This window comes from Cryptomeria japonica, chromosome 1, assembly GCF_030272615.1.
Source record: "Cryptomeria japonica chromosome 1, Sugi_1.0, whole genome shotgun sequence".
NCBI classification, from domain to species: Eukaryota; Viridiplantae; Streptophyta; class Pinopsida; order Cupressales; family Cupressaceae; genus Cryptomeria; species Cryptomeria japonica.
Genome location: NC_081405.1, coordinates 309,902,331 through 309,917,433, shown reverse-complemented (window position 1 = coordinate 309,917,433; position 15,103 = coordinate 309,902,331). Strand labels below are relative to the sequence as shown.

Here is a 15,103-nt window from a genome sequence, read left to right as displayed (position 1 = left end):
ATTATGTGCACCTATCAAGTGTACTTTGCTTCTCCTCAATTAAAGGATCAAATAATAATGTAAGGTAAATGATTTCACCTTGATTACTAAATAATGTATGTGTATATATGTATATAGATATATACATATACATATGTACACACAAACACAAACACACACACACACATATACATATGTATATGTATACATACACATGTAGATACATAGATGTGTGTGTGTATACATACATGTATATGTGTATGTATGTATGCACACACACACATATATAGATGTATATGTATATCTATATGTATATGAATATGGAAATATATATACGTGTGTGTGTGTGTGTGTGTATGTGTGTGTGTGTGTGTGTGTGTGTTTTGTTTATTTCTATCTTCAAAAGTAAACGGGATTAAAAAACGTAGTTTTCTGTTTACATATACAAACAAAGTAGAATTCCCTTTGTATATTGGTCTTCACAAGAAACATTAAATAATATAAGTTCAATTATTTACAAAGAAGGATATTGAATCTTGGATGGGGAAGATTCTTTGAATAGACAATTAACTTCTTGTTTGTTATTTTAAGATAAATAAATTTCAATTCATGATTAACTCCTAATAATTATAAATATCAATAATTTTTCATAATTTAATTTTAATCTTTAAATAACCTATACCACATATGTGATCAAATATTTTAATTATATAAATTAAGATCTAATTTTGAACCAAATTTTGTCTAACTCATTAGATCTCGAATGTAATGAATAATTATTAGAGTTAAATTTTTGCCTCATGTGTAAATTACCAAGAGATTGGGGAATATTCTTTCAATAGACAATTAACTTCTTGTTTGTTATTTTTAGATAAATAAATTTTAATTCATGATTAGTTCCTAATAATTATAAATATCAATAATTTTTCATAATTTAATTTTAATCTTTAAATAACCTCTACCACATATCTGATTTAATATTTTAATTATATAAATTAAGATCTAATTCTAAACCAAATTTTATCTAACTAGTTAGATCTCGAATAGAATGAATAAATATCAGAGTAAAACGTTTGCCCGATGTGTAAATTACCAAGAGATTGGGGAATAATTTTCTTTAACACTATATTATAAATAAATTGTGATGAGTGGATTAAAAGTTGGATTCGTTAAAAAGGAGTTTAGCAATTACAATATTTTTTCCTAGCTAGTACAATGTTTACCATGTGGGGTCTATCATCCAATAGATATGGGCGATTGTGACAAGGTAAAGATGATAAAACAAGAAATCTATAAGATATGGGATGGGCAAATAATTCTGTTTTGTTTTTTCTTCAAATTGAATAAGTGGATGGGGGAAATAACGTATTTAATATTCTTCTCTTCCGAAACTATGTTTCGCATGTGAAAAGTTTTTTTAGAGGTGTCTTTCAGTTAATGCAAGTGGACTATTTTAATAAGGTGTAAATGAAAAAAAAAAAAAGAATGTCTCGTTTCGCATGCGAGAAGTTTCCTAAGTGTCATTCAATCAATGCAAGTAAACAATTTTTATACGGTAAACAAACATACGTAATATACAAATTGGGAGTTGCGCGAGAAATTTTTTGAAGTGTCCTTAAATCGATGCCTGTAGTTGATTTTTATAAGGTAAAATAATAAACCATGAATCTGTAGTTTACCTGCTCCATTATCGAACGTCCCTTTCCAGAATAGTATTTTTATCTTTATATTAAGAGATAGGCCATAGCTCTCTTTGTTATCATTAGCTTTCTTAACCTGCAACTCATCTCTTCATACATTCTGCATCCTTTGTTTCAATATGTCAACACCCTTCAATCCATGTGGTGGAAGATCAGAAAGCCCGTATGGAATTGAACTTGTTGAACATGATGGTTTCTTCTACGAGCCCGTAATCCTTGGAGGTGTGATGAACATGTACACACAGTTCACAGCACGGGAGGACGATGTGTTTGTATGCTCAGGAGTGAAGACGGGAACCACCTGGGTGAAAGCTATCGTTGCCAGTATTATGAGCAAAAGCAAGGGCAACGTTTTGAAGGGAGGGAATGCTCATGAATTGATTCCCCACTTAGAAGTAAGCTACGACTCCCGATCATTGCTTAATGCCTCCTCTGTATTTCAAGAAATGCCCTCGCCAAGGTTGTTCGGCACCCATCTTCCTTACTCTGCTCTTCCACCTCAAGTCACTTCTTTGGGCTGCCGAATCATTTATATCGTTCGAAATCCCAGGGACACTTTCGTTTCCCACTGGAAGTTCTTGCCTGCGCTACAAACTCTCTTCAATGGTGAAACGACAGGTCCTGTTTCCAAGGAGGTATTCTTCGATTCATTCTGTAACGGTGTTTCTTTCTATGGTCCTTTTGTTGATCATGTCTTGAGCTACTGGAAACCGAGTAGGAATCAAAGTAACATCTTGTTTCTGACATACGAGGATATGAAGGCAGATTCTCTGTACCACATCAAAAAGATATCTGATTTCTTGGGGCAATGTTCTTTGACAGAGGAAGACATTCGTTGCATTGACAGTCAGTGCAGCTTTCAATCTCCTTCCACTCTAGATGTTAATACAAGTGGCAAACTGAATTTCAAAAATGTCCAGTTAAACAATCGAGAGCTTTTTCGCAAAGGTGAAGTGGGTGATTGGAAGAATCATTTCACCCCAGAAATGAACAGACGCATGGTTTTGGTTGTAGAAAACAAGTTCCAAGAAGCAGGCCTGTTCGTCAAGTATGAACTCTGACATACAGAAACCGTCTTATCAAATTGTGTGTACCTTCTAGTGCTCGGTGTGTGTCCACCTTGTCTGAAGAGTGCAAATAAAGTATTCTAGAGTAAACGAATATGTACTCTTTTGTCTTTTTTTACTTTGACAAAGCTTGATCTATCTATTATACCAAATACTACGAAGTACAACTCTATAGGCCTTCCCCTGTGGCAGTAAAAATATTTCATACGAGAGCTCCATGGTCATTAGGAGTGTGTGATTTGAATATATTAGTGGAAGTGTGAGATTTGAACATATAGTAATTTTATTTATTTTTAATCTATCTTTATAAAATTTTGGTTTTATTTTTATCTTTTAAATAAACATTGCAAATTGTATATATTTTGATTTTATGTATCATTTATTTCTATGTAAGTTTAACTTTCTTAAAAAATTGAAAGTCATTAATATCATTGGCATTGTGTCATTCATTAGCATATCAACATATTAGGTTTCTTATTTACACTAGTAACAATGATAAACTTACCTCTTCTTGGTATAGTCCATATATAATGAAGCAACGCATCAAGAATGCAAGCTTTAAAATAACAACATCTAACTAACTAACATACAATTTTCCATGATCTCTCTATTGATCATAGAAATACTCAAGCTACTTGAAAGTAATTTATTTCTACAATTAAATACATATTGCATTTCCATTTTTCAAATATATGCCTCAAATTAAATTTTTTATTATTCGAACTTTTTTATATTTTCAATACAAATAAACTAATAAATTTATATGGATGTTTATTGATTTTTCAATTTTAATAAGATTTAAAAACCTCTTATGAAGAATAAATAAACATTTTTTATGGAGATACTTTTTGTTCCATATTAAAAAAAAATAGGTGAATGCTTGTGAAAGCATGGCCTTATGGAGCACTCTTGGCTTATATTCTAACACTTATTCTATCATAAATTTCACATATTTGAATATATCAATTACCATGTGAGTGAGATATTAAACTTGGGTTTTGGGGTGTATTTGGGATTGTTAGGAATTTTGTACATTAAAGGGTTATAAAATGTATAGCAATATACAAAAACGTCAATCCCAACCTATGCTTGTAATCATTCCATGGCACTCAAAATTTGTAGTGTGACCATCTAAAAAGAAAAAAATTAAATTCATATGAAATATATTTATGATCCTATAATTATGTTATAAATCATATTTCATTGTAAGATCAAGTAGTTGATTCAATATATATCCTAATTCTTGATCTACATTATTATAGCAGAGGGATTTAGTTGCTCGAGTTTCGTATATTATTGATTGTATGGTAGAGAATATGATACTATATCATATTCCTTTGATTTAATTAAGTCAACATAATTTTTTTATTCTATAACATGTGAAAAACATAAGTGAAAGCTTGATCGATATTATTGACCAAATAACAATGAAATATATAGAGGGGGAATATAGTTGTCCCAATGGCATAATGGTAACTGTAGTAACTACATAAACTACACAACTATGCATATTTGAATGTAATAAATCAAAATCCCCCCATCCCCCACCCTTATTACATTATTCCTAACAACCTAAAATTCACTTTGCTCTAGGGGTCCCTCCTTAAGGTTTACACAATAAAACTTTCTAATAACATAGAATAAATACATATGTTTGACAAGATATTTCACTAAGGAACTGAATCCTGAATCAAGTGGAACTCCCACAAGTTGCCTCCTGACTTTTGTAATGGTATTGATTGGAGCTAAATCTTTGAGCTCTCTCAAACTTTCAAATAATAGATACTGAATTATTTTGAACAACAATCCTCCAAGTTGTCTCTTGACCCTTGTAGGCTGATAATATAAGCTTTTCCCCTGTTAGATAGTTCAAATAACCGAAAGACAATTGAGAGCGACAGGGGGGGGTGAATCATTTGTCTTAGATTAATGAAACCTTAAGCAATTAAAACATTAATACTGGAAACCAAAAGATCAATATTGGAATGCATACACCAATTACTGAAATAGCAGATAAATAAATTAAGCATAAACAACAATCATAGAGTAAACACCATCCACATGAAACCAAGATTTGTACATGGAAAACCTAGTAAAAGGAAAAACCACAGTGGGAAGCTTACTTGCAGTCAAATAATACTTCTTCAGTAAGTATGTGAATTACAAATGAGGGGCTTGCATTTGCAGGAAGGCCAACAGCCTATAGCAGACTGCTAATCATAAATGGAGTCTCACTGAATACATAAAAATCCATACTAAAATCCGGAAGAAGGAATGAACTACAAAGATAGCATCTCCTATTCCTAAGTACAACTCTGGTTAAGCTCGATACCAGAGGACTAAATCCTCTTACATAAACCCAACTCGATCACTCATGATCAACCAAATCCTCTGCCTGAATGATTATTACATTATTCTCTCCTTACAATCTCACATATGATCTACAATGAGATCTTACATCATATATATACAAACCGTCAACCACAATCAATAAGGTCAGCCATCGGACAATAAGAAAATTACATAATTATAAAATATGTCGACCATAGACCAAACAAATAATATCCAATCCATAAGACATCCTGAAAACACATTGAGAAGTCCAATCCACACATTGCATTATGTCGGTCCATAACCTAGATAAATCGAGACCCAATTTAGGTCCACACATGCTAAGGCAATGATCCCAATCAACCAAGTCTTGAACATGATCACCATCAACATCCTGAATCTCCACTACAAGCCACACCAACACCACTTATTCATAACATCAAAGATCTTCAACAAAGCTCTGTCGATGAAACCCTCACTGGAACAAGAAACCAAGCTTGCTAGCATACATGATAGCATCCGATTGTTGGCATTGTGTGGTCATTGATGTCAATCGGTATGGGATGACTACCAGTAGAAGATATTTTGGTGCAACACTGTCATGGAGAAGTATAGCATGAGATATCTTGGATATCACCATGTGTTGGAAAATACTGGTAAGGTAAGGAAGAGAATGCCATTTAGATGAATGACCACTGAAGTCACTAGTACACAAGTTAGTGTTTAACTTGTGTGGATGAAATGAATAGGTTACCAATACATTATATCATCGGTTAGAAGAGTATGTCAGTTGATAACTGAAGTGGTAATAATGAGAAGGATGCTTGGATGTTATTTGTGATGAAGAGGTAGAAAGTTACCTAAATCACATCAACATGAGAGGAGAAGAATGAACAGGTCACCGGTATGCTATGAGGTTGCAGAACAACAGGACTCCCACCGGATGAAGATGTAGTCACCATGTGAAGTGATGACTGACAGTGAATGTGCCCACACCTGATCACATGTGCTTGTTTGAAGATGTGCTGCACAAAGAGGGAAGTCACATGAGTGCATTGTAGGAAACATATGACAAGGTGTCACTCCACTGATAATTGGATCTTATCTTCTATTATGAATAGTGTGCATTATAGTTCTATGAGATAAGGAACAATCGGTAAAGGCAAGTGTCAGAAGGCTCACACCGGATCTACCGATGAATCAAAGAAATGCTTGAAGTGCATGAAATTAGGGTTATGCACTAAACCAATAGAGAAGGCATATTGGGATGTCGGTGCAGATGAAGAGTGATGGGTTTGTCAATGTGACAAACCGAATGAGATGATAAATTTAGACTGATGATGAAGAAGGCAAACTAGATTAGCTGAAGATAGAGAGTGTAGTCGACTTGTAGATGATGAAAATAGTTGGAGGTTGATGACATGGTGTCATCAAGAGTGTTTACCAGTATGTAAGTCCATCGATAATATGGACAAGGTGCAGATGCAGAAGACTTCCCACCTGATGAGAATGAGCATGCTATGGATAGACATGTTTGGTGACCGGTTAAGGTGTTCCACAGATAGTTCAGCAATGAGAAGACATGAAGGTTAACCGGTAAAGTGTGAGATACCAGCAAGATTAGTAAATCAACAGAAAAGAAGAACTAGTTGAGTGTTTGGTTGATGATCATGTTCATACTGACACAGGTGATCTAGCAGAGGTGGAGGTCGATGTGGATGCCACATAGAGATGAAGTGGCAAGCTCGTATAGGTTGATGAAGTGTCATGTAGGAATATGTGTTTCTACAGGTGTGCATTTAATATGGATCTTGTGATTTGTGGATTGGATAAGAGGAGTGCGGCTCAAGGAAGAATGGATGACAAAGAAAAATTATGGATTCATTAGTACCTGAATCGCAGCAAGAAAATTGGATTGTGAGAAGACCTCGAGAAGGAAATAAAACAATTATTGATGGCATTTTGACAGATGTAGGTCAACATACAGGGTCATGGTTGCTAAGTTTAGAAAACATGTATTCTAGGGGATTGGATAGGGTAAAATCTGATTAAATTTGGTTTTCTTTGAGGTTGATGAGGCAAACCTAATCGCCTATGATTTGAATTGACTTTTGGTAGGAAAACTAGGTTATAAATAAGGAAGCCAAAATCATTGAAGGTTGATGCTGAATGGAAGAGGATAGAGTCATTGTGAAGTGATTGAGTGTTGTAGATCAGGCTAAGTAAAAAATAAGATAAGAGTGCCTAAGCAAGTGAAGGTTAAATTGGTGATAGGGTTTAACAAAGGATTAACCGGTATAGTTTGAGAAATCGGTTTAGCAGGTATATTGCATCAAAGGAGATAACCAATAGGTTCTTATACCGACAAGAAGACAGTTGAGAGGACTGAAGAGTAGAGCAGTGAGGAGGAGATCTAGCAAAGTAGAAGAAGATTAGAGGTGAATCGATAGAGGCTACAGGCAATGCAGCAGTAGATGAGAGCAGCACAAGAGTGAACCAGTGTAGTAGAGAAGGTGTCTCATCAGTAGAAGGAAGTTATGTGCAGAGGTTGCAAAAATCTTTTGTAACCAGGATATTACTTTTGTATTTGAATGTTCATTTTGGTCACTGTGTTGTAGTTCGGTGTAGGGGTTGTAGCTCCTTTGGGTTGTAGCCCATGAACTAGTAGGGGTTGTAGCCCATAAATCAGTTAGGGATTGGTGCTTCTTTGGTTGGTGCCCTAAATCAAGGGCTGGTGCTCCTTGGGTTGGTGCCCTAAACATTGTAATAGAGATTCATTGTGAAGCTGGATTGGAGTAGTACACTCCATGAGCATTCCTTATTCAGTTTTTTCCCATCTTGGGTTTACCTTATACATATTGGTGTTATATGATGTCCCTTTCTGTGAATGAATTTGTGTTTAGTCTCCTCACTAGCCAGTAAGTCTGCATTGAGTTAGAATCCATGAACCAATATGATTACCTAGAATAGTTAAAGAGAAAATTTGGAGAACCACTGATTCATTCCCTTCTCAGTGGTGCATTGTGTCTAACAATTGGTATCAGCGCATAGGTACCTGGTTTATCAAGCTTTCTCTCGCTTAGGTAGATTGTAGAATTAAGGACACAATGGTTTGTTTAGTGTCAAACCCTTCTCTAGTTTTTGATGGTTCAAACTAATCTATTTGGAGTTGTAGAGAGGAAGTCTATTTGTCCTCTCTACAGTTTGATGTATGGATGTTAGCTGTTAATGGTCTCCCTAAGAATGTTTGTCCTCCCACCGGCTTTGAAGAAGAAAGAATATGCATGTACAATGAACAAGCCATGAAGGCTATATTTCATGGGCTCACCAATGATGTCTCCTCACTGGTGGATAAGTGCAGATTGGCAAAGAGTCTATGGGATAGACAAAAGAAAATTTATGGAAATGAACCCTACACCACTGGATTAGTTTGTGAAAGTGGAAAGAGAAATGTTGTAGACAAATGTACAAAGGACAAAGGTAGATCAGATTGTTGCACTAGCAATGGTGATGAGGAGACTCATCTCTTCAAGGCCCATGAGATAGATATTGAGAATCACACATCAAAATAGGTTAATGCAGATAGATCTCATCAGTATGATGTGTTTGGAAGTGATAATGAAGAAGATGAAGAAGAAGGAGATAAGGCAGATAGATCTAGCTAGCAAGATCTATTTGATAGTGAAGGTGAAGAAGAAGATGAAGCAGAAGTTGATCTTGAAGGAGAGCTTGTAAATGCACTTGAAGAACTTAGAAGAGTAAGGAATGAATACAAGCTACTCAAGAATGTTGTAGTGGTGAAGTAGAACCAGTTGTTCAAATGCCTTGAAGAATCTAAAAAAAGAATCTCAGAGTTAAAGACTCAACAAGAAGACACCAAGGAGTGTCGGTGTAATGATCTATAATATGGGCTAGAAGTTAGAGATAACGAATATCTACAGTTGCTTGGAGAAATGAAGATTCTCCAAAATGACCTTGAGAAATGTTAGGATGAGCTCAAGGTGAGAATCCATTTTGATGGCAGCAGTGATGCCTTGGACAAAATGTTGAAGAAGAAAAAGCATGCCAAGGACACTGAAGGTTTAGGAAGTGGTGCTGATGAATGGTCCACTAGCAAGAATGTCCCCCATGACAACTTAATATTTGTCTCCTCAAATGGAGAAAACAAGGGACAAACCTTCACAGTCCAAAATGCTCCCCAAAAGAAGGTTGACCTAACCACAACTAGTGAAGACTTGCAAACAATAATAAAGACTGGTGCTGCACAAAGGAGGAACAATGTAGATCCAAAAGTTAAAGGGAAGATGGGAGAAGATATCTTCACCAAAAGATGGAAAATGAGAAGACAACAAAGAGAACTTCCTATCGGTAGAGGTCAAAGGAGAGCTACCGTTGGGAGAACAAGATAGGCATGGCAGAATAAGAGACCAGATGGAAGGACTGTAAATAATGGACAACCAAAGATCCATCCTAAAAGAAGGAGAAATGGAGATACTAAACCGGTAAGATCTCCCCTTGCATGGAATAATAAGTTTGTAAGTCATATGCCATCCTTTACTAGTTATTTCTTTAAATGTAATGGATATGGCCATAGGGTAGAAGAATATAGAAAGAGATCTATAAAGAATAATATAGGATCTCATATACATAATGCATATAAGAAAAATGTATCCAGGAGTAGATACATGCATGTCGTCTCTCCTAGTTATGCAAATATTGTTTGTCATAACTTCAATGGAATTGGCCATAGAGTGTTTGATTGCGGGAAGAGGAACTTGCAATCATATGGAGGATGGAATAGAAACTATGCTCCATAGAAAAGTGGATATAGAGCGTATGGAAGTTAGAGGCCTGCATGGAACCAAAGAAGAAATGTCTTTGCAAGAGCAAGAGGTCCACCAGTTTCTATTGTTAGTCACAACATGACCAAAAGAAGATGGTCAAACTGGTATGTCAAGAGATTCCCCAATCATAAATTTGGGATGGATGTTGTGTGCTACTATAGCACTACTTCCGGTTGTGAGGCAGAATCAGGAAATGGAAGGACCCATCAATAGAAGAAGGAAAGACCTTCTCCCAAGCCTGAAAATTGGAAGAACATTGAGACTAAGCAGGTATGGCGGAAGAAGACCATGGACCGGCACTATGAATTCAATGTGCAGGTGATGTCTCCTAAGGCCTAAAAGGAGATATAGTAGTACATTGAACTAGATAATTCACCCCCTTAGTAAAGAAGGATATTTGGAAGAACAAGGTTTTATCGGTATGATGGATGGATATGAGATTATAAGTGTGTGTAGAGGTTGCCTTGACTACACACCTATAGATGAAAGTTGGATCACTATTGCATATGTTAATGGATGGAGATTAACATTTGGTAGTTAGGATTTACATAATGTCAAGAGTCACATGAAAGTACTACGGTAGTAATAGTGGACACAAGGTGACACAAAATATCACAAGTCACGGGAAATTACTTTGGTAGTAATAGTGGACTGGCACAAGGAACCAGTATGTGTAGGATGTTACCGGGGTGAATGCTAACAGGCACTTGCAGGTTATGTAAGACAATGAAGTTGGAGATCATTGCAATAGCCCCAATAGCATGGAATATGGATTTTATGTCTTAGGTGGGATTGGAAAAGACCTGAATGACATATGTTGGCCCAGTGGTTGATCATGCATGCTCACATGTTTTTGAGCTAAGTGGATTAATCTATGACTTGATGATGACATTGTATGGCATTGTGTACATCTAGGATCATCTCATAGGTTGTGGTGGATATGATGAAGCTAAAGATCATCAGATGATCACATATGCACAACTCAACCAGTATATGGAGATGATTGGAGCCCTGATATTGGACCTGGCTGAAAATGAGTACCTGAGATGTATAAGTCAGGGAGAGTTATAGTGTTTATGAAGTAGAGTCGGCATGCTTGAATGTATAAGTGTATTGACTACCCAAACTGCAAATGATTAAAATTGTAGTAGGAATACCCAGGATAATTTCATGGTTATGGGTATCTACTTGTCATTTGGTTGGTTGTATTCATAGTACAATCACAATTGTTTCTAAATAAATTTGGGAATAAATGGGAGGTGATACAGTTTGACCGACAGGTGAGTAGTATTCACTAACACATCTTTCTGCAATTGTGTGTTTTAACAAATAGTATCATATTTTCATGCTCAATTGGTGTCATTTGATGGTTGAGTCCTCCATCTACAGTGTTGTGACTTGAGAAAATATAACAAGTGGTATCAAAGGAGAAGATGCATCCAATTAAGTTAAAAAGGGGAGAAACAATTATGTCAGTGACTGGTATATACAAGGAGGAACGATATCCTAATAGTGCCCTTTGCCATTATTGTCAAAGGGGGAGAAAGATTTTGTAGTATATCGGATACTACATGTGTGAGAATCCATTGGATCATACAAAGATGGAGAAAGATTATGTAGTATTCCAGATACTACACGAGTTGACATCAATACCAAAGGGGGAGATTTTTAGCATTGTGTTGTCATTGATATGAACTGGTATGGGATGACTATTGGTAGAAGAGTTGTTTGTGAAACACTACCATGCAAAAGTACAAGATCAGATATCTTTGATGTCACCTTGTGTTGCAGAACACCGATAAGGTAAGGAAGAGAATGTCATTCAGATGAATGACCACTAAATTCATCGGTACACAAGTTAATGTTTGACTTGTGTCGATGAAATGGACAGGTTACCAATACATTGTATCATCGGTTAGAAGGGTATGTTAACTAATAAGTGAAGTGTTGACAATGAGCAGGATGCTTGGATGTTGTTTATGATAAAGAGGTTGAATGTTACCTAAATCACATCAACATCGGAGGAGATGAATGAATAGGTCACTAGTATGATGTGAGGTTACAGAACAATAGGACTCCCACGGAATGAAGATACAGGCACCATGTGAAGAGATGACTGACAATGAATGTGCCCACACCGAATCACATGTGCCTATTTGAAGATGTGTTGCACAAATAAGGAAGTCACATGAGTGCATTACAGGAAGCAGATGTCAAGGTGTCACTCCAGTGGTAAGTGGTGATTATCTCCTATTATGCATAGTGTGCATTATAGTTATGTGAGATAATGAAAAAGAGGTAAAGGCAAGTGTATGAAGGCTTACACTGGATCTACTAGTGAATCAAAGGAATGCCTCAAGTGCATGAAATCAGGTTTATGCACTAAACCGATAGAGAAGGTATGTTGGGATGTTGGTGCAAATGAAGAGTGATGGATTTGTCAACTTGACAAACCGGCTGAGAGGATATTTAGTCTAATGATGAAGAAGGCAAAGTGGAGCAGCTGAAGATAGAGAGTGCAACTGACCTGAAAATGATGAAAATAGTTGGAGGTTGATGACATGGTTTCATCAAGAGTGTTTACTCGTATGTAAGTCCACCAGTGATATAGACAAGGTGCAGATACATAAGACTTCCTACATGATGAGAATGAGCATGCTATGGATAGACATGTCTCGCGACCAGTTAAGGTGTTCCACTGGTAGTTCAGCAATGAGAAGACATGAAGGTTAACTAGTAAAGTGTGAGATACCAACAAGGTTAGTAAACTAGAAGAAAAGAAGAACCAGTTGAGCGTTTGGTCAATGATCCTATTCATAGCGACACAGATGATCTAGCAGAGATGGAGGTTGACATTGATGCCATGTAGAAATGAAGTGGCAAGCTTGGAGAAGTCGATGAAGTGCTATGTAGGGATTGGTATTTCTATAGGTGTGCATTTAATGTGGATCTCCTGATCTGTGGATCAGATCAGAGGAGTGCAGCTCGAGGAAGAATGGACGACAGAGAAAAATCAAGGACTTGTTGGCACCTGAATTGAAGCAAGAAAATTCGATTATGAGAAGACCTTGAGAAGGAAACAACATAACTATTAATGGCATTTTAACAGATGCAGGTCGAGATACAGGGTTGTGGTTGCTAAGTTTTGAAAATGTGTATTGGAAGGCATGTTAATGGTGGTGATATGCAAACAGTTGTTTGGGGATCATATTAGATTAGATCGAATTGTATTTGGTTTGCCTCGAGGTTGATGAGGAAACCCTAACCGCCTATGATTTGAATTGGCTTTTGACGAGAAAACCAAGTTATAAATAAGGAAGCAAAAATCATTTAAGGTTGTTGCTGAATGGAAGTGGATAAAGTTTTTGTGAAGTGATTTAGTTTTACAAATCAATCTAAGTGAAAAATAGTAGAAGATAATAGTGATTGAGAAAGTGAAGGTTAAATTGGTGATAGGGTTTAATTGAGGATTAACCGATATGGTTTGAGAAATTGGTAAAGTAGGTAGATTGCATCAAAGGAGATAATCGGTAGGTGCTTATACCGACAGGAAGACACTTGAGAGGACTGAAGAGCATAGCAATGAGGAGAACATCCAGCAGAGTAGAAGAAGAGTAGAGGTGAACCAGTAGAAGTTATCGGCAATGCAGCAATAGATGAGAGAAATAGAAGAGTGAACCAGTGTAGAAGAGAAGGTGTCTAGTCGACCGAAGGAAGTTATGTGCAAAGGTTACAAAACTCTTTTGTAACCAAGATATTATTTTTTATGAATGTTCATTGCGGTCACTGAGTTGAGGCTCAGTGTAGAGGTTGTAGCTCCTTTGGGTTGTAGCCCATAAACTAGCAGGGGTTGTAGCTCCTCTCGGTTGTAGCCCATATATCAGTTAGGCATTTGTGATCGTTGGGTTGGTTTCCTAAATCAAGGATTGGTGATCCTTGGGTTGGTTCCCTAAACATTATAATAGAGATTCATTGTGAGGCTGGATTAGAGAAGTAGACTCTAGTAGCATTGCTCACCGAGGTTTTTCCCATCTTGGGTTTTCCTCATACATACTAGTGTTATATGATGTCTCTTTGTGTGAATGCATTTGTGTTTAGTCACCTCACTAACCAGTAGGTCTACATTGAGTTAGAATCCATGAACCGATATGTTTACCTAGAATAGTTAAAGGGAAAAGTTTGAGAACCACTGATTCACCCCCCTCTCAGTGGTGCATTATGGCTAACATCGATCACTAGATCAAAACCAACTGACTAAACATGAATCTGATTAGCATTAATAAGCCAATTCCATAACCCAAACATATCGGACCATATTGGATCATCATGATCTAATCTAACCAGAAACCAAACAACCTACAGGGACCAGAAGGATGCCACTAAAGCAACCAAAACAACTACTGTTGATATCAATTACAAAACATCAATGCAACACATAATCATTTCCTCCAAATGGCCAACAATATCCCCCTTTGGCATTGATGAAAACACTGCATGTGAAAAATATCCAAGTTTCAAGAAATGCCAAACAAATCTCCCATCCAAGAATAGAGCAATGAAATTCTAAAACTTCTCCACCTAATGTATACATCCCTTAAATTTTTTCACATGAATATCTCTCCCCCTTTGACATCAATGCCAAATATCTGGCATAAATATCAAAGAAAAAATCAAAAACCACTGAATCACAAGGCTAACTACTCCGCTTGAGTAGTAGCATCCCCACATCAATCTAGAATAAATGATATCTCTGATAATGCATATCGGACTGATGCCAAAAAGAATCAATCAGTTCTTTATCAGAGGGGTAGAAACCACTGATATGTCTCTAAGATACTCAAATGATTCTTTAGGCAAAGGTTTAGTGAAGTTATCTGCAATATATTCCTTAGTGTTCACATAAACTAGTCTAACCTCATTTTCTTCCACCTTCTCCTTCAAAAAATTATACTTGATTGATATATATGTGCTTTGTCTTAGAGTGAAATACCAGATTCTTTGATATGTCTATAGAATCAAAGTTATCACAGTGAATAACTACCGGTCCAATGCAATGCACTATAATGTCCTCGAAAATTTTCTTCATCCATAGAACTTGTGTATAGTTAGTAGAAACATCAACATACTCAACTTCAATAGTAGATAAAGAAGTACATGATTTTTTCTTGCTAATCCATGAAAA

At 36.3% G+C, this 15,103-nt stretch overlaps 1 protein-coding gene across 1 annotated transcript; it reads left to right on the top strand.

The window, feature by feature from the left end:
- The first annotated feature begins 1,798 nt into the window (after positions 1–1,798).
- On the top strand, positions 1,799–2,740 carry LOC131049714 (cytosolic sulfotransferase 18-like). Its single transcript, XM_057983780.2, has one exon. The coding sequence runs from the start codon at positions 1,799–1,801 to the stop codon at positions 2,738–2,740; it is 942 nt and encodes a 313-aa protein (XP_057839763.2).
- The last annotated feature ends 12,363 nt before the right edge of the window (positions 2,741–15,103 follow it).

Coding starts and splice junctions, on each gene's coding strand:
- LOC131049714 (XM_057983780.2), top strand. CDS start 1,799: ATGTCAACACCCTTCAATCCATGTGGTGGAAGATCAGAAAGCCCGTAT.